The sequence below is a fragment of the Anomaloglossus baeobatrachus genome, chromosome 10, assembly GCF_048569485.1.
Source record: "Anomaloglossus baeobatrachus isolate aAnoBae1 chromosome 10, aAnoBae1.hap1, whole genome shotgun sequence".
NCBI classification, from domain to species: Eukaryota; Metazoa; Chordata; class Amphibia; order Anura; family Aromobatidae; genus Anomaloglossus; species Anomaloglossus baeobatrachus.
In genome coordinates this window covers 50,825,572-50,847,716 of record NC_134362.1, presented here as the reverse complement: position 1 = coordinate 50,847,716, position 22,145 = coordinate 50,825,572, and the positions used below count along the sequence as shown (strand labels likewise).

The 22,145-nt window shown below is 50.3% G+C and overlaps 1 protein-coding gene across 1 annotated transcript in view; it reads left to right on the top strand.

Moving 5' to 3' along the window:
- The window catches only part of STIP1 (stress induced phosphoprotein 1), a 74,751-nt gene extending 65,993 nt beyond the window's left edge, over positions 1–8,758 (top strand). The window contains exons 9-14 of the mRNA XM_075325375.1: positions 2,166–2,262; positions 3,786–3,910; positions 4,288–4,324; positions 6,921–7,024; positions 7,237–7,409; positions 8,427–8,758. Of these exons, the coding sequence (XP_075181490.1) occupies positions 2,166–2,262; positions 3,786–3,910; positions 4,288–4,324; positions 6,921–7,024; positions 7,237–7,409; positions 8,427–8,499 (609 nt within the window). The 3' untranslated portion in view covers positions 8,500–8,758. The remainder of the gene's footprint in view (positions 1–2,165; positions 2,263–3,785; positions 3,911–4,287; positions 4,325–6,920; positions 7,025–7,236; positions 7,410–8,426) is intronic.
- Positions 8,759–22,145: the final 13,387 nt, after the last annotated feature.

The following is a 22,145-nucleotide window of genomic DNA, read 5'->3' as shown; positions in this document are numbered from 1 at the left end:
AGAAAGGGCGTGTAAATCAATGTGTTTGATATTTCTGTGAGGGTGTGAAAATTTGTGGAGGGTGGTTGCATACTTGGCGAAGAGAGGGAAGAGTATGTGAGTAGGTTGTGGTCAGACAGGGGGAGAGGTGAGTTAGAGAGGTTAGATAGGGAACAGAGGCGAGTGAAGATGAGGTCCAGCGTGTGGCCATCTTTGAGTAGCTGCAGAAGACCATTGGGTGAGGCCGAAGGAGGAAGTGAGTGTTAGAAGTTTGGAGACAGATGAGTGGGAAGTGTCAATGGGGATATTGAAATCACCCATGATGATGGTGGGGATGTCAGTGGAAAGGAAGTGTAGTAGCCAGGTGGTGAAATGGTCAAAAAAGGCAGTGGCTGGCCCTGGGGGGCGATAAATGACAGCCAGTTTGAGCTTGGAGGGGGCGTAGATGCGTACAGAGTGCACCTCAAAAGAGGGGAGCGTAACAGAGGGTGGTAGTGGAATTGGTGTAAAGGAGCATTGGTCGGACAGGCGCAAACCAACTCCTTCCCCATGCTTGTTACTGGGGCGGGGGGTGTGAGAGAGTTGGAGACCGCCATAAGAAAGTGCAGCAGGAGAGGCAGTGTCAGAGGGAGTGAGCCAGGTTTCTGTGATGGCGAGGAAAGAGAGTTTATTAGTGATGAAAAGATCATGAATGTAGGATAGTTTGTTGCAGACAGAGCGAGCGTTCCATAGAGCTCCTGTTAGTGGGACTGGGGGAGCGGGGCTGGGTGAATGGGTATGAGGTTTGCGAGGTTGCGGAAATTTGTGTTAGGTTGTGGATGAGGGTTTGAAGTGACGATAGGGATGTGGTGAGGAGGACCAGGATTAGGAGAGATATCCCCAGCAGTGAGGAGAAGCAATGAGAGTGTTAGTAAGTGGGAGCAGGAGAGGTCATGAGATGGACGTGTGCGTCTGGAGACACAGGGTGAAATGTGGAGGAAAATATCTGAGGGGAAGGTGAGATGGGTGGGGAGGATGGAGGGAGAGATGAATAGTTCATTACTGGCTTTAGGGATCAGAGGGGGCAGTAAAAAGTGAGGTATTATAGAGGTGAGAGTGAATAGAAACACAAATATTGTTTACATTGACTATGTGGTCAAATACCTTCCGGTCACTTCCGGCCCAATTCTGGCCTAATTCAATGCATCATACTTATATGGTGCATACTTGTATTGGGGCAGAAAAAGTCTGGTGCAGACTTTTAGTTGCCCCAGTATATACACATACAAGTGCACTCAGCTGTGAAGGGGTGGGGTACAAGAATAACCCCTTGATCACTCAATCAAAAAAAAACAGATGCAGCTTCACATAGGCAGAATAAACAAAGGTCATAAAAGGAGGGTGCAAAACAGGGGAAGAAAGATCACAGTGAGATGCTGGAGGATGTCAGGAAGATATTGAAGCAAAGAAAGAACAGGTCAGATATAGTGCAAAAGTAGAGTGCATGAATTGACATACCAGGTATTAGAACACACAGCAGAGCCAAGGGAAGTGGAGATCAGTTCATGGGAAAGTAGAGTGCATGAATTGACATACCAGGTATTAGAACACACAGCAGAGCCAAGGGAAGTGGAGATCAGTTCAATATATATATATATATATATATATATATATATATATATATATATATATATATATATATATATATATATATATATATATATATATATATATATATATATATATATATATATATATATATATATATATATATATATATATATATATATATATATATATATATATATATATATACATATATATATACATATATATATACATATATATATACATATATATATACATACATATATACATACATATATACATACATATATACATACATATATACATACATATATACATACATATATACATACATATATACATACATATATACATACATATATACATACATACATACATACATACATACATACATGTGTATATATATATAATTGTAATATAATAATCTCTCTCTCTCTATTATATGTCAGAAAAATGCCCTAAAATCTATTAATGTATCACAAAGAACACCAAAACTAGCCCTTGCTATTTACTGGTCTCTGAAATGTCCCAAACAGGTTTTGCATGTTTTTATAAATGGCAATTTTCTTGTATATGAATTTCCAGAGATTTATTTTCAGGCAGAGAAAATACTTAAGGACCAGGAACGACTAGCGTACATCAATCCTGAGCTAGCACTAGAGGAGAAGAGTAAAGGCAATGAATCCTTCCAAAAAGGTAAAACTCCCAAATAGGATGTGGTAAAACCTGTTAGTTTGCAAACCCCATGGTGTGCCCAAGTCCTCTTGTACCTATAATTATAGTGTGTATTGTTGTGGATGAAGTTGGTTCCTGACCTGACAATAAGCATAGTGGGGGGTGGTGATAGTCCAGGGTGACCTATGTTCTGTAATAGCAACCAGAAGGCTGCTTAAAATGATCTCATTGTATTTCTTCAGGGCTCCTTGCATAGGGAACTGGCCACTCTTAAGACGGCAGGGTGGCCGGTAACCAAGGCAACAAGCAGTACACACTAGAATAGAGATGATATGATATTCAACAGGAGGTAAAATGATGGAAAGTTGTTTATTTTTAGAAATACTTTGTAAATTTTAAAGGAGTTATCTCATCTTTCAAATAAATAAGTTAAAATTTCTATGGTCATGCGCACTAGACCTCACTGAAGCTGGGACGCGTACACTCGGCTTCATACTGCGCATGACTGCAAGTGCCAGGGACTTCGGATCAGCAGGCACAGGTATGCACGTCAGCGCTGGTGATGCTGCATTGAATAGCATGTTAGCACGCCCCTGTGGGAGTGCTACAATGCTAAGAGGGCAGAATGAGCGCAGGAAGTAATGCCCTTGTGACTAGTCCCTGTGCTCATTAACATATCAGAAAGGATCTTTAGAAATACTTTTTTGTTAAAGATCTCTATATCTATGCTACTAGATGCAGGGATTAGCACTAGTCACCTAGAACTGCTTGTGCTTCTGGGTGCATATTGTACCTGACAGGTTCCCTTTTCAGAACTGCTTGTGCTTCTGGGTGCATATTGTACCTGACAGGTTCCCTTTTCAGAACTGCTTGTGCTTCTGGGTGCATATTGTACCTGACAGGTTCCCTTTTCAGAACTGCTTGTGCTTCTGGGTGCATATTGTACCTGACAGGTTCCCTTTTCAGAACTGCTTGTGCTTCTGGGTGCATATTGTACCTGACAGGTTCCCTTTTAAGCTAGAGCTTGAAAATAATGGTGGCCACACAAAATATTGACTCTTTGGGTAAAATTTGGCCATTTTCACATAGGGGTGTACTCACTTTTGCCAGTGGTTTAGACCTTAATGGCTGTGTGGCGAGTTATTTAGAGGACACGAAATTTACACTGTTATACAAGCTGCACACTGACACTGTACATTGTATCACAGGGTCTGATCTTCAGTGTTGTCCCGTGAAAATATATAAAATTTTTACAAAAAATTTGAGGGCTGTACTCACTTTTGTAATAAATACTGTAGCAAAAACAGGCTGACTCCTTTCCTTTTTAAGTCCTAAAAGATATATAATTCAAGATATCTGAGCTTCCTTTCTTAATCTACTATGTGTGAGCCTTGGATGCGGTGAATTCTGCTAGGCCTGATCTGCTCTGAATTGCGCATGGCCCAGAGGAAGTGCAACAAATGTTAACTATTTTCTATGGAAAGCTGTGACACCCGTTCTGTATACACAAAATGCATTGATATTTTCTATGTTCTTCTTCACAGGAGATTACCCAATAGCAATGAAACATTACTCAGAAGCAATTAAGAGGAATCCAAAAGATGCCAAATTGTACAGTAATCGGGCTGCGTGCTACACAAAGCTACTAGAGTTTCAGCTTGCACTAAAGGTAAATGATACTAATACAACGGCATATGTAAATCCAGCTATGGCCCAAACCACTGTACCTCTAAATAGATCAATGTATATTATTCTAAACTAAAGGCTATAGACCCTTTTTTGACAAAGAGAATTGCCATGTTTTTCTCTTGTAGGAGTGTCTCTCCCAGTAATATAGGCTGGATATGAGCGTCTATCCTGCATTTCTCTCTTCCCGTGTTCTTTCCTCTTTCTCTATAGTCTGTTTGTTTTTTTTCTGTCACCCCGAAGATACTTTCTCCCCTCTCTACTTTGCAGTTTTAGGAGTTAAATACTACTGTCCCTGTTAAATCTCTTCAGAACTTGTGATCTGATGTACTAAGTGTTACTCCTCATTTCTTATCTTAGGACTGTGAAGAATGTATAAAACTAGAACCTGCATTCAGTGAGTACCTTCTCATTCTGTTTTTTTTTTTTCTTCTCTATTTTGTACTTTAAAGGGAACCGGTCACCAGGATTTTTCCATTATGAGCCGCAGTCACCACCAGTGAGATCTTATATACAGTGTTCTGGAATGCCGTATATAAGAGCCCAGGCCACTCTGTAGAATGTAAAAAAAAAATACCTTTAATTTACTCACCTAGGGGGCCGTCGGGTTCTGATGGGTGTGGCTGGTCTCTGGTCCGGTGCCTTCTCTCTTCCGTCAGTCGCCATCCTCCCACCTAGCTCCGTGTGGATGACCCATCCTAAGTCATTCACAGAGAGTCGTCGCTGTCGCTCCTGTGCACTTCTCTGCCTTGCTGAGGGCAGAGCAAAGTAGTGTAATGTGCAGGTGGAAGGAAAGGTCAAAGACCGCCTGCGCACTACAATACTTTGATCTGCGCTCAGCAGAGAAGATAGAAATGCACAGGAGCGCAATGGAGGCCTCTGTGTAGGACTCGTCATCCTTACAGAGCTTGGAAGGAGGACGGTGATGGACAGAAGAGAGGAGGCGCCGGACCAAGAGCAGCGACACCCATCGGACCGGACCGCCCCCCTAGGTGAGCATTCTAAAAGTGTTGTTTTTGTTATACAGCGACCTGGGCTCTTGTATACAGGGTTCGGAGTTTGGCTGCTTTACGAATGCTGACCACTCGTGCAAGCATCATTGTGCTCAGTGTCTGATTGGCACACACTGGGGGTAAAAACAGCCTGATCAGATGTAGTGTGCACCAAACAAACAGGAACACCCCCCCCCCCTTACCCACCCCCAAGAGTGATCTGTTTATGGCTGGCTGCACGGGGGCGGAGACCTAAACTGCCCAATTTAGTGACTTCCCTTGGGGTTCAGGTAAAGTCTGGGTTCCAAACCGAACTTATCTAAAGTCCAGCTGACCCGTTGAACTGAACTTCCACGGGTCCGTTCATCTCTGCCTTTGACCCCAAGTGGTCCCAACACCCACCCCCTAAAAAAAGAAAAAAAAACACGCCGTAGGTAGTTCTTCATATTGCAGTGAAGCCTTTAAGGGTTTTATCCAGTATTAACTATACAGCCGTACTTGCCTTGTCTTTCTCCCAGAGAGAACACTCCCATGGTGCTCTGACATTGATCACATGTGCCCGGCATGTGACAGCTAGCAGGCAATCAGTGGTCAGGTTCTGTACCTCGCCACTCTACAGATTATCAGATTTGCCAACATTCAAATCTGCTATTTCTTGCGAATTTTACAAGGAAACTTTGATTTTGCAGCAAAGTTATTGGATGCAAGTTACATGCTCCTCACTCTCTGCGGCTGCTCCAGATCTCAGTGCACAACATACATAGTACAGTATGTGGGAAAAAAAACAACCTTGCCCACATGTCCCGCTGACAACCCCCCCCTCCCAAACACCTTCCAATCTGGTTATCCGCGTCTCCTCTGTTCCCATTGCACGTTTCGTCGTTTTGTCTTTGCTTTGTGCCCTTGCGTCCAGCTCAGCTAGCCCTCTGATGTGCTTTTTTTGATGTTGGGGGCCAAGACAGGAGCCAGTGCCTGGAGTGAAGAATGTGTGCATAAAGGGGAGGGTTGTATGGATGGGACGGTAGTGTGACCACTATGATTAATATATTTATTAATTAATCGAACAAATTGCCAAACATCTGTATCCTGGAGAATACAAATTTTGGGGGTAAAATTTGAGAGGGAATATTACAATAAGATGTACCAAATCTGTTTAATTCCTAAATCTATGTGCCCCTTAAAGAGCCTGAATAGCGCTAACATTTCTGCTGTAGGGAAACTTTCTCGAGTTTTTTGCAAGATGGGCTTCAGTAATGTCACATTGGGGCACATGACGTTGTCTAAATGTCCCCCTGTGTATGTGAAACCTGGAAAGGTGGGAATACTGCATGAGACCAACTTGCAGGATTGTTGTCGGCTCTTTGGGTTAAGGGGGCTTTACATGCTACGACATCGCTAATGCGAACTCGTTGGGGTCACGGATTTGGTGACGCACATCCGGCCGCATTAGCGATGCTGTTGCGTGTGACACCGATGAGCGATTTTGCATCGTTGCAAAATCGCTCATCGGTGACATCGGGGTCCATTCTCAAAAATCGTTGCTGCAGCAGTAACGAGGTTGTTCCTCGTTCCTGCGGCAGCACACATCGCTCCGTGTGACACCGCAGGAACGAGGAAGCTCTCCTTACCTGCCTCCCGGCCACAATGCGGAAGGAAGGAGGTGGGCGGGATGTTACGTCCCGCTCATCTCCGCCCCATTGCTTCTATTGGGCGGCCGCTCAGTGATGTCGCTGTGACGCCGCACGGACCGCCCCCTTAGAAAGGAGGCGGTTCGCCGGTCACAGCGACGTCGCCGGGCAGGTAAGTATGTGTGACGGGTCTGGGAGATGTTGTGCGCCACGGGCAGCGATTTGCTCGTGTCGCACAACAGATGGGGGCGGGTACCCACACTAGCGATATCGGGACAGATATCGCAGTGTGTAAAGCCCGCTTTACTTCTTGGCATTAGTTTGGAAATGTGTGCTTATGCTTTTTATTTATTTTTGCTTTTTAATCCCTCAGTAAAAGGTTATACTCGCAAAGCTGCTGCACTAGAGGCCATGAAGGATTACACAAAGGCCATGGATGTCTATCAGAAAGCACTAGATCTAGACTCCTCCTGCAAGGTACGGTACCAGGCCTGCCCGAAATTTCTAACTGTGGGTTCTCCGTCCCTATAGAGGAGCCTATTATGTCCTTGTCATGCTTGTCTAGTGTTGTGTGGGTCTTGGTGCTGCTTCTTTTAAGACTGTATACATGCTAGGATTACAAAGGCAGAAATGTTTAGTCGTGAGCTGTAAAAACAAAAATCAAAATGTTACTTGTCGTTTGTACGCAGGAAGCCACTGATGGTTATCAGAGGTGTATGATGTCACAGTACCATCGAAATGACAATCCCGAGGATGTAAAGCGCAGAGCAATGGCCGACCCAGAAGTCCAGCAAATAATGAGCGATCCAGCAATGAGGCTAATATTAGAGCAGATGCAAAAGGATCCACAGGCACTGAGCGAGTAAGTAATGCATCCATATTAAGGAAGGCTTCAGTATACTCCAAAGGTGTTTTCTCTCTCGCCTTATTGGGGGACATGTCCCCCAACGAAGGCTCAGAGAAAGAGATTTTATGGTGAGTTTACAAAAATCTTACTTTTTCTTAGCGACATATGATGTGCTGAGTACATCATATGCCAGATCCCTGACTTTGATGTAGGCTGACAAGCTGAGCCCTCATCTTTGCCGGCAGATGATGGCTGTGATCATCATCTGCCCCTAATAGCCATGGATGAAGCGGTGCTATTTTCAGCCGTCCCACAGGCAGTACAGCGCTCTGCAAAGCCTGGGATTATTAGGGGTGCTAGTGGACAGATCTCATATATGCGCATCGGATTGTAAGACGCACCCCCCAAATTCAGAGTAAAATAAAGGGGTCTATCTTGTAATCTGGTGGTGTCTTACCGGAGTGGGTGGCAGCGGTGGTGAAGAGGGGTCATAGGAGGCAGGGGCGGTGCGTGTCCCAGAAACTGTTGAATGTGCTGAGGCTCAGGCTGCAGGTGGTGAGGGCTTCAAAGAAATGGCGCCTGGAGTCAGCGCAGATTAAGCTCTTGACTCAGTGGTGAGCCGAGATCTTATCTTGGCAAGCGCCGCCTCCAGGCGCCATTTCCCTTTTAAGTCCGCAGCTGGAAGATCAATGGGCCGGAGGCGGCGCGCGTGCAGATTAGATCTTGAGCCAAGAACTCTGTTTGTGCACACGCCGCCTCCAGGCTCCATTATTTGGAGTCCTCACCCATAGCATCAACCGCCGGAGACCCCGTACTGCCACTGCAGCATTCCCTTGGCCTCCTGTGACCCCTCTCCACCACCCCGGTAAGCTACGTTCAGATTGTAAAATGCACCACTCACTTTCCTCCCAAATTTTTGGGAGGAAGAGTGCATCTTGAACTAGGTCTCAAAGCTACATGTTTGTCCTCCCTGCCCTGCTTATTACCTTCCAAAATCCAACAATGCCTCCTTTTTTTTTTTTTTTTTTGCAGACACTTGAAGAACCCAGTAATTGCCCAGAAAATCCAGAAACTGATGGATATCGGATTAATCGCTATTCGGTGATGATTTCCGTGCTCCTTCTTTTTCCTCTTTGTCGGTTTCCCTCCTCCCTTCTGCTACTCCTCCCTTTTATTGCTCTCCACATGTGAGGAAGCAGCCGAGAGCTGAAGGAAATGCTGGAGAGATCCCTGTTGATTCAGCTAAGTTTAGGACCGAGATCCATGCGCCAGACACTGTAATATTGCGCCGTTGTCCTATCAATCTCTCTCAGTTGTTGCGTTTATTGATCTGTAATGTTAATAAAGAGCAGCACGTGACCTCAGTTTTGATTACTCTTATAAATATTCTTTGTGTGCAAATGTCCGGGATCAAAGATCGCTTATTGTATTTTGTAAGTCCATCCTTTACTGCTAGAGGGCGCTGCAGTTCAGGATTCACTATCTGGCCCAGCGTTCTCAGATGAAGACATACAGGCCCTGGTTTCTGCAGACAGCAGAGGATTTTCCTTCCACAGATGACTGTGATTTTTACCTACCACCAACATTCCAGGACAATGGTTCTAAAAATCACTGAATTTGTTTCTCCTTTCTCCTGCGGTGATTGCTGCATCCTCCCTTTACAGCCGGCAGCTCTCTTCTCCTGTGCCTGCCGAATGGCCATGGCCATGGCATTGCTCCTGTAACGTCACTCACCCGGGCCATTCACCCTGTCTCACCAATACTGATCACTGCTACATTCTCTGCCTCCTGACCTACTCAGCTGTGCTATACTTTGTATCTGCTGACATGCTCATCTCAGCTGTACTACCACAGTGGCCTCCGGATTTCCTCAGATCTACTATACTGCACAGTGAGCCTCCTAACCTGCTCTGCTATACTCTCAGTGAGCCTCCTAACCTGTTCGGCTCTGCTATACTGTCAGTCCGTCTCCCGACCTGTTTGGCTCTGCTATGCTGTCAGTCCGTCTCCCGACCTGTTTGGCTCTGCTATGCTGTCAGTCCGTCTCCCGACCTGTTTGGCTCTGCTATGCTGTCAGTCCGTCTCCCGACCTGTTTGGCTCTGCTATGCTGTCAGTCCGTCTCCCGACCTGTTTGGCTCTGCTATGCTGTCAGTCCGTCTCCCGACCTGTTTGGCTCTGCTGTGCTGTCAGTCCGTCTCCCGACCTGTTTGGCTCTGCTATGCTGTCAGTCCGTCTCCCGACCTGTTTGGCTCTGCTGTGCTGTCAGTCCGTCTCCCGACCTGTTTGGCTCTGCTGTGCTGTCAGTCCGTCTCCCGACCTGCTCGGCTCTGCTATACTGTCGGTGCGTCTCCCGACCTGCTCAGCTGTACTATACTGTCAGTGTGTCCGGCTCTGCTATACGGTCAGTGCATCTCCCGACCTGTTTGGCTCTGCTATACTGTCGGTGCGTTTCCCGACCTGCTCAGCTGTACTATACGGTCAGTGCGTCCGGCTCTGCTATACTGTCGGTGCGTCTCCCGGCCTGTTTGGCTCTGCTATACTGTCGGTGCGTTTCCCGACCTGCTCAGCTGTACTATACTGTCAGTGCGTCCGGCTCTGCTATACGGTCAGTGCATCTCCTGACCTGCTTGGCTCTGCTATACCTGCCTGTCTTGGACCCTCTTACATTAACACTTAGTCCCCTGTCATATTGGTCACTGTTGTCCTTTACAATTCTTTGGCGTTAAACTTTCAGACATACTCGAACCAGCAGCGATACTGTAGATTCTAACGATATCACATTCTCTTCTGACCTACTTGGTTCTGCTTCACCGCTCCTCTTCAGTCCCTCACCGCTCCTCTTGAGTCCCCCCCTCCCAAAGTTCCAACCAGTCCGCCCTGCTGCCCCACATCTAGTCCTTCCGGTTCTTCGCCAAATCTTGGCTTGTGGATCCACATCACCAGAAAAGACGTAAGAGTCTGTGCCTTTCGGTAAGTCTACAGGCCCCACGATAGTGTACAGAATTAAAAAAAAAATGCACAGGTGAAGGATCCACCAATCCACTGTTTTATAATGACCACTTAATGTCGCCTTCATGCGATTTTTTTTTTTTATTTTTTAATCAGTAATTGTATGCCAAGATGAGAATACATGTAGGAATTCAACTATAAAAATGTCATAAGTTTCAGATGTGACTTTTCATGTTTCTTCTGTCTTATTGCGCTTATCCTGGCCTGAGATGGCAAAGCGCTGCCCAATAAGCTTGAAATAGTGTATAAAAGAAAACTACATAGTGGCTTTAAGGGGGAGCATCTACTGTAAAGTTTCTGCCTTTTCACCCTCCAGCTGTGACCCTGCACACAGAGGGGCAGAGACCTGTCCGTCATCCTCGTATTCCGAAATCGCCAATTAACGGGAATAGTTTGAAGTGTCTTTGAAAGAAGGAAGTTCCCTTTCTAATACTAAATGAGGAATTTATGTAAAAGAGGAAGCGGCAAATATTTCCATAGACCTACAAGTGTATTTAGTCGTTCGTTTTGATGTTTCCAAAAGGTCAGCAAAAAAAATAAAGCCTAAAAAGTAATAAACACCCCACTAAGATTACAGGTAAGCTAAGTCCTGTAAGATAAAGGCCAAAATTGGCTGCTGAAAGTTGGTAAATTACTGGAACGGGAGCTTCTTCAGGGTATTGTTCAATGCACTGCGAAAAAGTTATTTGGAATTGCTGTCGTATGGTAGATAGTAGTACAAACAAATCTCTAGGGGGCGCAATACATATATCGGCTGAACGATGGCCGCTATATCCTGACATAGAGCCGCTGCCAGACATATCTGGCAGTGGTTTTATTCCAATGAACCAGAAGGATGGTCAGTCCAAGATCAGACATGCCGGATCATAATCTCACCTGACATCATCTGTCACGGAAAGAGTTGGCTCCCATATACATTCATTCGATATTAAAGGGAACCTGTCAGATGCAATATGCACCCAGAACCACGAGCAGTTTTGGGTGTATATTGCTAATCCCTGCCTAACCGTCCCTGTATCTAGTAGCATAGAGATATTTAGAAAAAGTATTTCTTCGGCGCTCCATTGGGAGACCCAGACGATTGGGTGTATAGCACTGCCTCCGGAGGCCACACAAAGCATTACACTAAAAAGTGTAAGGCCCCTCCCCTTCTCGCTATACACCCCCAGTGGGATCACTGGCTCACCAGTTTTCTGCTTTGTGCGAAGGAGGTCAGACATCCACGCATAGCTCCACTGTTTAGTCAGCAGTAGCTGCTGACTATGTCGGATGGAAGAAAAGAGGGCCCATACAGGGCCCCCAGCATGCTCCCTTCTTACCCCACTTGTGGTCTGTAAGGTTGAGGTACCCATTGCGGGTACAGAGGCTGGAGCCCACATGCTGTTTTCCTTCCCCATCCCCCTGAGGGGCTCTGAGGAAGTGGGATCTTACCGGCCCCCAAGCCCTGAGGCCGGGCTCCATCCACAGACCCACTGAACCTGCTGGATACGGAGCTGAGTACCGTTCAGGGACATGGCCCTGCAACTTTCAGGTACTCTGTGTCCCCGTACAGACAGGCACGCACACGCCAGACTTGCTGGGTGTGTTAGTGCGCCGGGGACAGTAGCGCTGCGCGCTGGGGTTTGAGTCACAGCAGCTTAGCTGTGTGACTTCATGTGCTGGGAACTACCGCGCCGGCCACTCTCAGAGCGGCGGCGCGGCTGGGACTTGTAGTGCGCCGGGGACTTAGCGCCGACCGCGCTTTTACGGCGGCGGCGCTTATAAATTTACTCCCCGGCTTTTGCGGCCTAGCTCCGCTTCGTTCCCGCCCCCTCCCTGTCAATCAGGGAATGGGACAGACGCTGTGCAATCGTCAGCGCCGAGGGCTGGAGCCTTATTTACATGCTCCAGCCATCTCACTAGGCACAGTGGGACGCAGGTTTCCCGCTTTTCGTCTGAGCACGCCCAGGGCCCGCCCCCCCCTCCACAGGACGCCGGCAGCCATTCCTGCATGCAGTCTCGCTGGAGGACGGACACAGGCTCTGGGAGACCCAGACTAGGGATTTCTGGCGACCACACACCCGCGTTTAGCGGGCGGTAAGCAGCACATTAGTGCTGGCCCCACTACTGCCACAGTGTTGTATTGGTGTACTTTTTCCTGTACCAGATATATATATATACTGCACTGTACGGTCGCTTCTTGGCTGTATACCCTATATTGCTCTGAGGAGACAACAACATGTCATCCACAAAACGCAAGGGTGCCAAGGCTGTATACACTGCTTGTACAGCATGTGGGGCTAATCTACCAGCAGGCTCCAACGACTCTCATTGTGTGCAATGTTCAGTCCCAGTGGCACTTCGTCAGCCAGAGCATATGGTGGTGGTAGCCCAGGCAGAGACGCCTGTGAACCCTGCCCCAGTGACGGGGACAGAATTTGCAGTCTTTGCTGATAAAATGTCTGACTATGACAAAAATCCTGGAGACCTTGCAGTCCAGGCCAGTTGCTCAGACCATGGACACTGCTGTGTCTATGTTCCCCGGTCCCCCTCAGTTGGAACTAATCCGTACTTCAAGGGGGTCCCAGGCATCACAGGCTGGGGGCTCTGACTCCGATGACAGTCCCAGCCCGCCTAAGCGAGCTCGCTGGGAGAGACCCTCCACGTCATCACGCGGGTCAGGGTCTCAGCGAGAAGAGTCTCTATATGATGAGACAGAGGTGGGTGATCAGGAGTCTAGTCCTGACACCGCACTCAATTTGGATACGCCAGATGGTGACGCCATGGTAAATGACCTTATAGCGGCCATCAATAGGCTGTTGGATATTTCTCCCCCAGCTCCTTCAGCAGAGGAGGCAGCTGCCCAGCAGGAGAAATTCCATTTCCTGTATCCCAAGCGTAAATCGAGTACTTTTCTGGACCACTCTGACTTCAGAGAATCAATCCAGAAACACAATGCTTATCCGGACAAGCGTTTTTCCAAACGTCTTAAGGATACACGTTATCCCTTTCCCCCTGATGTGGTCAAACGCTGGACCCAGTGTCCAAAAGTGGACCCTCCAATATCCAGGCTTGCAGCTAGATCCATAGTTGCAGTGGAGGATGGGGCTTCACTTAAAGATGCCAATGACAGACAGATGGACCTTTGGTTGAAATCTGTCTATGAAGCTATTGGCGCGTCGTTTGCTCCAGCATTCGCGGCCGTGTGGGCACTCCAAGCTATTTCAGCTGGTCTGGCACAGGTGGACTCTGTCATACGTCCAGCAGTGCCGCAAGTGGCGTCCTTAACTACGCAAATGACTGCGTTTGCGACTTACGCTATCAATGCGGTACTGGACTCTACGAGCCGTACCTCAATGGCATCCGCCAACTCTGTAGTTTTGCGCAGAGCCTTGTGGTTAAAAGAATGGAAAGCAGATTCTGCTTCTAAAAAATGTTTAACCAGCTTGCCATTATCTGGAGACAGACTGTTTGGTGAGCAATTGGCGGAAATCATTAAACAGTCCAAAGGGAAGGACTCTTCCTTACCCCAGCCCAGATCAAGCAAACCTCAACAGAGGAAGTGGCAGTCGAAGTTTCGGTCCTTTCGAGGCTCGGGCAAGCCCCAATTCTCCTCGTCCAAAGGGACTCAGAAAGAGCAAAGGAGCTCTGATTCCTGGCGGGCTCACTCACGCCCCAAGAAAGCAGCCGGAGGTACCGCTTCCAAAGCGGCGGCCTCATGACTTTCGGCCTCCTCCCTCCGCATCCTCGGTCGGTGGCAGGCTCTTCCGCTTTTGCGACATTTGGCTGCCACAGGTCAAAGACCGGTGGGTAACAGACATTTTGTCTCACGGGTACAGGATAGAGTTCAGTTCTCGTCCTCCGCCTCGGTTCTTCAGAACTTCCCCACATCCCGACCGAGCAGATGCCCTTCTGCAGGCAGTGACTTCTCTAAGAGCAGACGGAGTGGTGGTCCCTGTTCCTCTTCGGGAACAAGGACAAGGTTTTTACTCCAATCTCTTTGTGGTGCCAAAAAAGGACGGCTCATTCCGTCCTGTTCTGGACCTAAAACTGCTCAACAAGCATGTGAACGCCAGGCGGTTCCGGATGGAATCCCTCCGCTCAGTCATTGCCTCAATGTCTCAAGGAGATTTCCTAGCATCAATAGACATCAAAGATGCTTATCTCCACGTGCCGATTGCTACAGAGCACCAACGCTTTCTGCGCTTCGTGATAGGAGACGACCATCTTCAGTTCGTAGCTCTGCCATTTGGTCTGGCGACAGCCCCACGGGTGTTCACCAAGGTCATGGCGGCAGTGGTAGCAGTCTTGCACTCTCAGGGACACTCTGTGATCCCTTACTTGGACGATCTACTTGTCAAGGCACCCTCTCAAGAGGCATGCCAACTCAGCCTGAATGTTGCGCTGGAGACTCTCCAGACGTTCGGGTGGATCATCAACTTCTCAAAGTCAAATCTGTCACCGACACAATCACTAACGTATCTTGGCATGGAGTTTCATACTCTCTCAGCGATAGTGAAGCTTCCGCTGGACAAGCAGCGGTCACTACAGACTGGGGTGCAGACTCTCCTTCAAGGTCAGTCGCACTCCTTAAGACGCCTCATGCACTTCCTCGGGAAGATGGTGGCGGCAATGGAGGCGGTTCCGTTTGCGCAGTTTCATCTGCGCCCACTTCAATGGGACATTCTCCGCCGATGGGACGGGAAGTCAACATCCCTGGACAGGAAAGTCTCCCTTTCCCAGACGGCCAAAGGCTCTCTGCAGTGGTGGCTTCTTCCCAACTCATTATCACAGGGAAGATCCTTCCTACCACCGTCCTGGGCGGTGGTCACGACAGACGCGAGTCTGTCAGGGTGGGGAGCAGTTTTTCTCCACCACAGGGCTCAGGGTACGTGGACTCAGCATGAGTCCACCCTTCAGATCAATGTTCTGGAAATCAGAGCAGTGTATCTTGCCCTACTAGCCTTCCAGCAGTGGCTGGAAGGAAGGCAGATCCGAATTCAGTCGGACAACTCCACAGCGGTGGCATACATCAACCACCAAGGGGGGACACGCAGTCGGCAAGCCTTCCAGGAAGTCCGGCGGATTCTGATGTGGGTGGAAGCCACGGCCTCCACCATATCCGCAGTTCACATCCCCGGCGTAGAAAACTGGGAAGCAGACTTCCTCAGTCGCCAGGGCATGGACGCAGGGGAATGGTCCCTTCACCCGGACGTGTTTCAGCTCTGGCGGCAGACGCCTTAGTGCAAGATTGGTCGCAGTTCCGGCTCCCTTATGTGTTTCCACCTCTGGCACTCTTGCCCAGAGTGCTACGCAAGATCAGATCCGACTGCAGCCGCGTCATACTCGTCGCCCCAGACTGGCCAAGGAGGGCGTGGTATCCGGATCTGTGGCATCTCACGGTCGGCCAACCGTGGGCACTACCAGACCGACCAGACTTACTGTCCCAAGGGCCGTTTTTCCATCGGAATTCTGCGGCCCTGAACCTGACTGTGTGGCCATTGAGTCTTGGATCCTAGCGTCTTCAGGATTATCCCAAGGGGTCGTTGCCACCATGAGACAGGCTAGGAAGCCCACGTCCGCTAAGATCTACCACAGAACGTGGAAGATATTCTTATCCTGGTGCTCTGTTCAGGGAGTGTCTCCCTGGCCATTTGCTTTGCCTACCTTTCTTTCTTTCCTGCAATCTGGGTTAGAAAAAGGTTTGTCGCTCGGTTCCCTTAAAGGGCAAGTCTCGGCGCTATCCGTCTTTTTTCAGAAGCGTCTAGCACGACTTCCTAAGGTGCGCACGTTCCTGCAGGGGGTTTGTCATATCGTACCCCCGTACAAGCGGCCGTTAGATCCATGGGATCTGAACAGGGTACTAGTTGCCCTCCAGAAGCCGCCCTTCGAGCCTCTGAGGGAGGTTTCACTTTCTAGACTATCACAGAAAGTGGCTTTTCTGGTAGCGATCACATCTCTTCGGAGAGTGTCTGAGCTAGCAGCGCTGTCATCCAAGGCTCCCTTCCTGGTTTTCCACCAGGACAAGGTAGTGCTGCGCCCCATTCAGGAGTTTCTCCCGAAGGTGGTATCCTCTTTCCATCTTAATCAGGATATCTCTTTGCCTTCTTTTCTTCGGCGCTCCATTGGGAGACCCAGACGATTGGGTGTATAGCTACTGCCTCCGGAGGCCACACAAAGCATTACACTAAAAAGTGTAAGGCCCCTCCCCTTCTGGCTATACACCCCCAGTGGGATCACTGGCTCACCAGTTTTCTGCTTTGTGCGAAGGAGGTCAGACATCCACGCATAGCTCCACTGTTTAGTCAGCAGTAGCTGCTGACTATATCGGATGGAAGAAAAGAGGGCCCATATAGGGCCCCCAGCATGCTCCCTTCTCACCCCACTTGCGGTTTGTAAGGTTGAGGTACCTATTGCTGGTACGGAGGCTGGAGCCCACATGCTGTTTTCCTTCCCCATCCCCCTGAGGGGCTCTGAGGAAGTGGGATCTTTCCGGCCACCAAGCCCTAAGGCCGGGCTCCATCCACAGACCCATAGAACCTGCTGGATGACGAGCGAGGTACCGTTCAGGGACAAGGCCCTGCAACATTAAGGTACTCTGTGTCCCCGTATGGCAGGCACGCACACTCCAGGCTTGCTGGGTGTGCTAGTGCGCCGGGGACTGAAGCGCTGCGCGCTGGGGTTATAGTCCCTACAGATTACTGGGGGATTTTGTTGTGTTGGGGGACTGCCGCGCCGACCGCCCCTGGAGCGGCGGCGCAGCTGAGACTTGTAGTGCGCCGGGGACGCGCCGACCGCGCTTTTACGGCGGCGGCGTTTCTAACTCTAGTCCCCGGCTTTTGCGGCCTAGCTCCGCTTCGTTCCCGCCCCCACCCTGTCAATCAGGGTAAGGGAGAGACGCTGTACAATCGTCAGCGCCGAGGGCTGGAGCCTTATTTACATGCTCCAGCCCTCTCACTAGGTACAGTGGGACGCAGGCTTCCCGCTCTTTGTCTGTATACGCCCAGGGCCCGCCCCCCCCTCCACAGGACGCCGGCAGCCATTCTTGCATGCAGTCTGGCTGGAGGAAGGACACAGGCTCTGGGAGACTCAGACTAGGGATTTCTGGCGACCACACACCCGCGTTTAGCGGGCGGTAAGCAGCACATTAGTGCTGGCCCCACTTGTGCCACAGTGTTATATTGGTGTACTTTCTTTTTCGCTCCTAATTGGGAGACCCAGACAGTGGGGTGTATAGCTACTGCCTCTGGAGGCCGCACAAAGAACTACACTTAAAAGTGTAAGGCCCCTCCCCTTCTGGCTATACACCCTCCCGTAGGAGTACAGATTCCTCAGTTTTAGCTTTGTGCGCAAGGAGGTCAGACACGCACGCATAGCTCCATTGTTTTTAGTCAGCAGCAGCTGCTGACTATGTCGGATGGAAGAAAAGAGGGCCCATACAGGGCTCCCAGCATGCTCCCTTCTCACCCCACTGTATGTCGGAGGTGTTTGTAAGGTTGAGGTACCCATTGCGGGTACGGCGGCAGGAGCCCACATGCTGATTCCTTCCCCATCCCTTTTTACAGGGCTCTGGGTGAAGTGGGATTTACTGGTCTCCAGGCACTGAGACCGTGCTCCATCTACAGCCCCTGGAGAAGATGCTGGATGGAGCGGAGTACATCAGGGACATGGCCCTGCTTCCTCAAGGTACTCTGTGTCCCCGTGCATTTGGCGCTCACACCGCAGCATGCTGGGTGTTGTAGTGCGCCGGGGGACATCAGCGCTACGGCGCTTGTGCCATGGCCTCATTCAGCTTCGCTGAAGCAGGCACACTTCTAGGAATCGGTCGCGCCGGCCGCTGGGACTGCGGCGCGGCTGGCACTTGTGGTGCGCCGGGGACTTCAGCGCGGCCCGCGCTTTTACGGCGGCCGCGCTGATAACTCGAGTCCCCGGCTTTTGCGGCCTGCTTCCGTTCGTTCCCGCCCCCGGACCTGCCAGTCAGGAGAGGGGCGGGACGCTGGCCACGTCTAGGAATCGGTCATGCCGGCCGCTGGGACTGCGGCGCGGCTGGCACTTGTGGTGCGCCGGGGACTTCAGCGCGGCCCGCGCTTTTACGGCGGCCGCGCTGATAACTCGAGTCCCCGGCTTTTGCGGCCTGCTTCCGTTCGTTCCCGCCCCCAGACCTGCCAGTCAGGAGAGGGGCGGGACGCTGGCCAGTGCATCAGCGCTGAGGGCTGGAGTCGTTTTTACATACTCCAGCCCTCACAATCGGCACAGAGGGGACACTGTTTCCCGCACTTTTGTTTGGGAACTCCCACGGACCGCCCCTCTCCACAGACGCCGGCAGCCATTCCTGCTGACACGCTGAGCTGCAGAGGGGAGCCGGGGAGACCCAGACAAGGAATTCTGCGCCTCTTACCCGCTATTCAGCGGGCGGTAAGCAGCCCTCAGGGCTCACCCCCTCTTGTGCCAGTAGTATTCTTAGTATTTTGTTTCTACAAATACTTTGTATTGCATAGCGCTGGTCGCCCTTTGGCTATAGACTCTCTCACATTGCAGAGAGCCAGCAGCATGTCGTCCGTAAAACGCAAGGGTGCCAAGGCACAGACATTATATGCTTCCTGCACCGCATGTGGGACTTTTCTACCGGCAGGCTCCACGGACCCCCATTGTGTGCAGTGCTCGGCCCCTGCGGCGCTTGCACAGTCGGGACCTCTGCTGGACGTGACCCAGGGTGTACCACCTGTGAATGCTGTCCAGGTGACAGGAACTGAGTTTGCAGCTTTTGCTGACAGAATGTCTCTCACTATGTCACAAATTCTTGACACATTGCGAGCTAGGCCTGTACTTCAGGCCACGGACACTGTGCAATCATTGCCCCCTGGTCCCCCTCAGCTCCAAGCTCCGGGACGGGCATATACACCTCAGGGTGAAGACTCTGACTCGGACGATGGCCCCGGGCAGCCTAAGCGGGCTCGCTATGACGGGCCTTCACATTCATCTCAATGGTCAGGATCCCAGCGAGATGAATCTATGGGTGATGAGGCGGACGTAACTGATCAGGATTCTGATCCTGGGACCGCTCTCAATCTAGATACACCAGATGGTGACGCCATAGTTAATGATCTTATATTTAACATCAATAAGATGTTAAATATTTCCCCACCAGCTCCTCTTGTGGAGGAGTCAGCTTCGCAGCACGAGAGAATCCATTTCAGATACCCTAAGCGTACTTTAAGCACTTTTCTGGACCACGCTGACTTTAGAGACGCAATCCAGAAACCCCACGCTTATCCTGAAAGGCGTTTTCCTAAACGGCTTAAAGATACACGCTATCCTTTTCCCCCTGAGGTGGTCAAGGGTTGGACCCAGTGTCCAAAAGTGGATCCTCCAATTTCCAGGCTTGCAGCTAGATCCTTGGTTGCAGTTGAAGATGGAGCGGCACTTAAAGATGCCACTGACAGGCAGATGGAGCTCTGGCTGAAATCCATCTATGAAGCGATTGGAGCGTCATTAGCGCCTTCTTTTGCAGCCGTATGGGCACTCCAAGCTATCTCAGCCGGGCTTGCGCGAGTTGACTCCGTCACACGTGCATTTGCCCCGCAGGTAGCACCATTGACCTCGCAAATGGCGGCATTCGCGTCGTACGCGATTAATGCTGTTCTTGACGCTACAAGCCGCACGGCAGTGGCGTCAGCCAACTCCGTTGTTTTGCGTAGGGCCCTGTGGTTGAGACATTGGAAAGCAGATTCTCATTCCAAGAAGTGCTTAACCAATTTGCCTTTTTCTCGTGACCGATTGTTTGGAGAGCGTTTGGATGAAATCATCAAACACTCCAAGGGTAAGGACTCATCCTTACCGCAACACAGACAAAACAGACCCCAACAGAGGAAGGGTCAGTCTGGTTATCGGTCCTTTCGAGGACCGGGCAGGTCCCAATTCGCCTCGTCAAAAAAGACTCAAAAAGACCAGAGACGCTCAGATTCTTGGAGGTCTCAGTCACGCCCAAAAAGGACAGCCGGAGGAACCGTTGCCAAGACGGCGTCCTCCTGACTTGCGGTCTCCGATTCCCACACCCGCGGTCGGTGGGAGGCTTTCCCACTTTGGCGACATCTGGCTGTCACACGTCAAAGACCGTTGGGTGAGGGATATTCTGTCTCACGGGTACAGGATAGAGTTCAGTTCTCGTCCGCCAACTCGTTTCTTCAGAACTTCTCCACCACCAGACCGAGCCGATGCTCTGTTGCAGGCGGTGGCCGCTCTAAAGGCGGAAGGAGTGGTGACCTCCGTCCCTCTTCAGGAACAAGGTCACGGTTTTTACTCCAATCTGTTTGTGGTCCCAAAAAAGGACGGATCGTATCGGCCCGTCCTGGATCTAAAGTTGCTCAACAGACACGTAAAAGTCAGGAGGTTCCGGATGGAATCCCTACGCTCCGTCATAGCCTGAATGTCTCAAGGAGATTTTCTAGCATCAATAGATATCAAAGATGCGTATCTCCACGTGCCGATCGCACCAGAGCATCAGCGTTTCCTACGCTTCGTCATACACGACGAACACCTGCAGTTCGTAGCGTTACCTTTCGGTCTGGCAACAGCCCCCCGGGTCTTCACCAAGGTCATGGCAGCAGTAGTAGCTGTTCTGCACTCGCAGGGTCACTCGGTCATCCCGTATCTAGACGACCTGCTTATAAAGGCACCCTCTCAAGAGGCATGCCAACACAGTCTGAAGGTGGCACTAGACACTCTCCAGAGTTTCGGGTGGATTATCAACTTTCCAAAGTCTCATCTAACCCCGACCCAATCTCTGACTTATCTTGGCATGGAGTTTCATACTCTCTCAGCGATAGTGAAGCTTCCACTGGACAAGCAGTGCTCGCTACGGACTGGAGTGCAATCTCTCCTTCAGAGCCAGTCGCACTCACTGAGGCGCCTCATGCATTTCCTAGGAAAGATGGTAGCAGCAATGGAGGCAGTCCCGTTCGCGCAGTTTCATCTGCGCCCTCTACAATGGGACATTCTACGCCAATGGGACGGGAAATCGACGTCCCTCGACAGGACTGTCTCCCTCTCTCAGACTGCCAAGGACTCTCTGCGTTGGTGGCTTCTCCCCACCTCATTGTCACAGGGAAAGTCGTTCCTTCCCCCGTCCTGGGCAGTGGTCACGACGGATGCGAGCCTATCAGGGTGGGGAGCGGTGTATCTCCACCACAGGGCTCAGGGGATGTGGACTCTGGAAGAGTCCACCCTGCAGATCAATGTTCTGGAAATCAGAGCAATCTATCTTGCCCTGCGAGCCTTCCAACAATGGCTGGAAGGCAAGCAGATTCGGATTCAGTCGGACAATTCCACGGCGGTGGCGTACATCAACCACCAAGGGGGAACACGCAGTCGCCAAGCTTTTCAAGAAGTCCAACGGATTTTGACGTGGGTGGAAAGCAGAGCGTCCACCATATCCGCAGTTCACATCCCAGGCGTGGAAAACTGGGAAGCAGACTTTCTCAGTCGCCAGGGCATGGACGCAGGAGAATGGTCCCTTCACCCGGACGTGTTTCAGCAGATCTGTTGCCGCTGGGGGACGCCGGACGTCGATCTGATGGCGTCACGGCACAACAACAAGGTCCCGGTTTTCATGGCACGGTCTCACGATCACCGAGCACTGGCGGCAGACGCCTTGGTTCAGGATTGGTCGCAATTCCGACTCCCCTATGTGTTCCCACCTCTAGCATTGTTACCCAGAGTTCTCCGGAAAATCAGGTCCGACTGCCATCGAGCCATACTCGTCG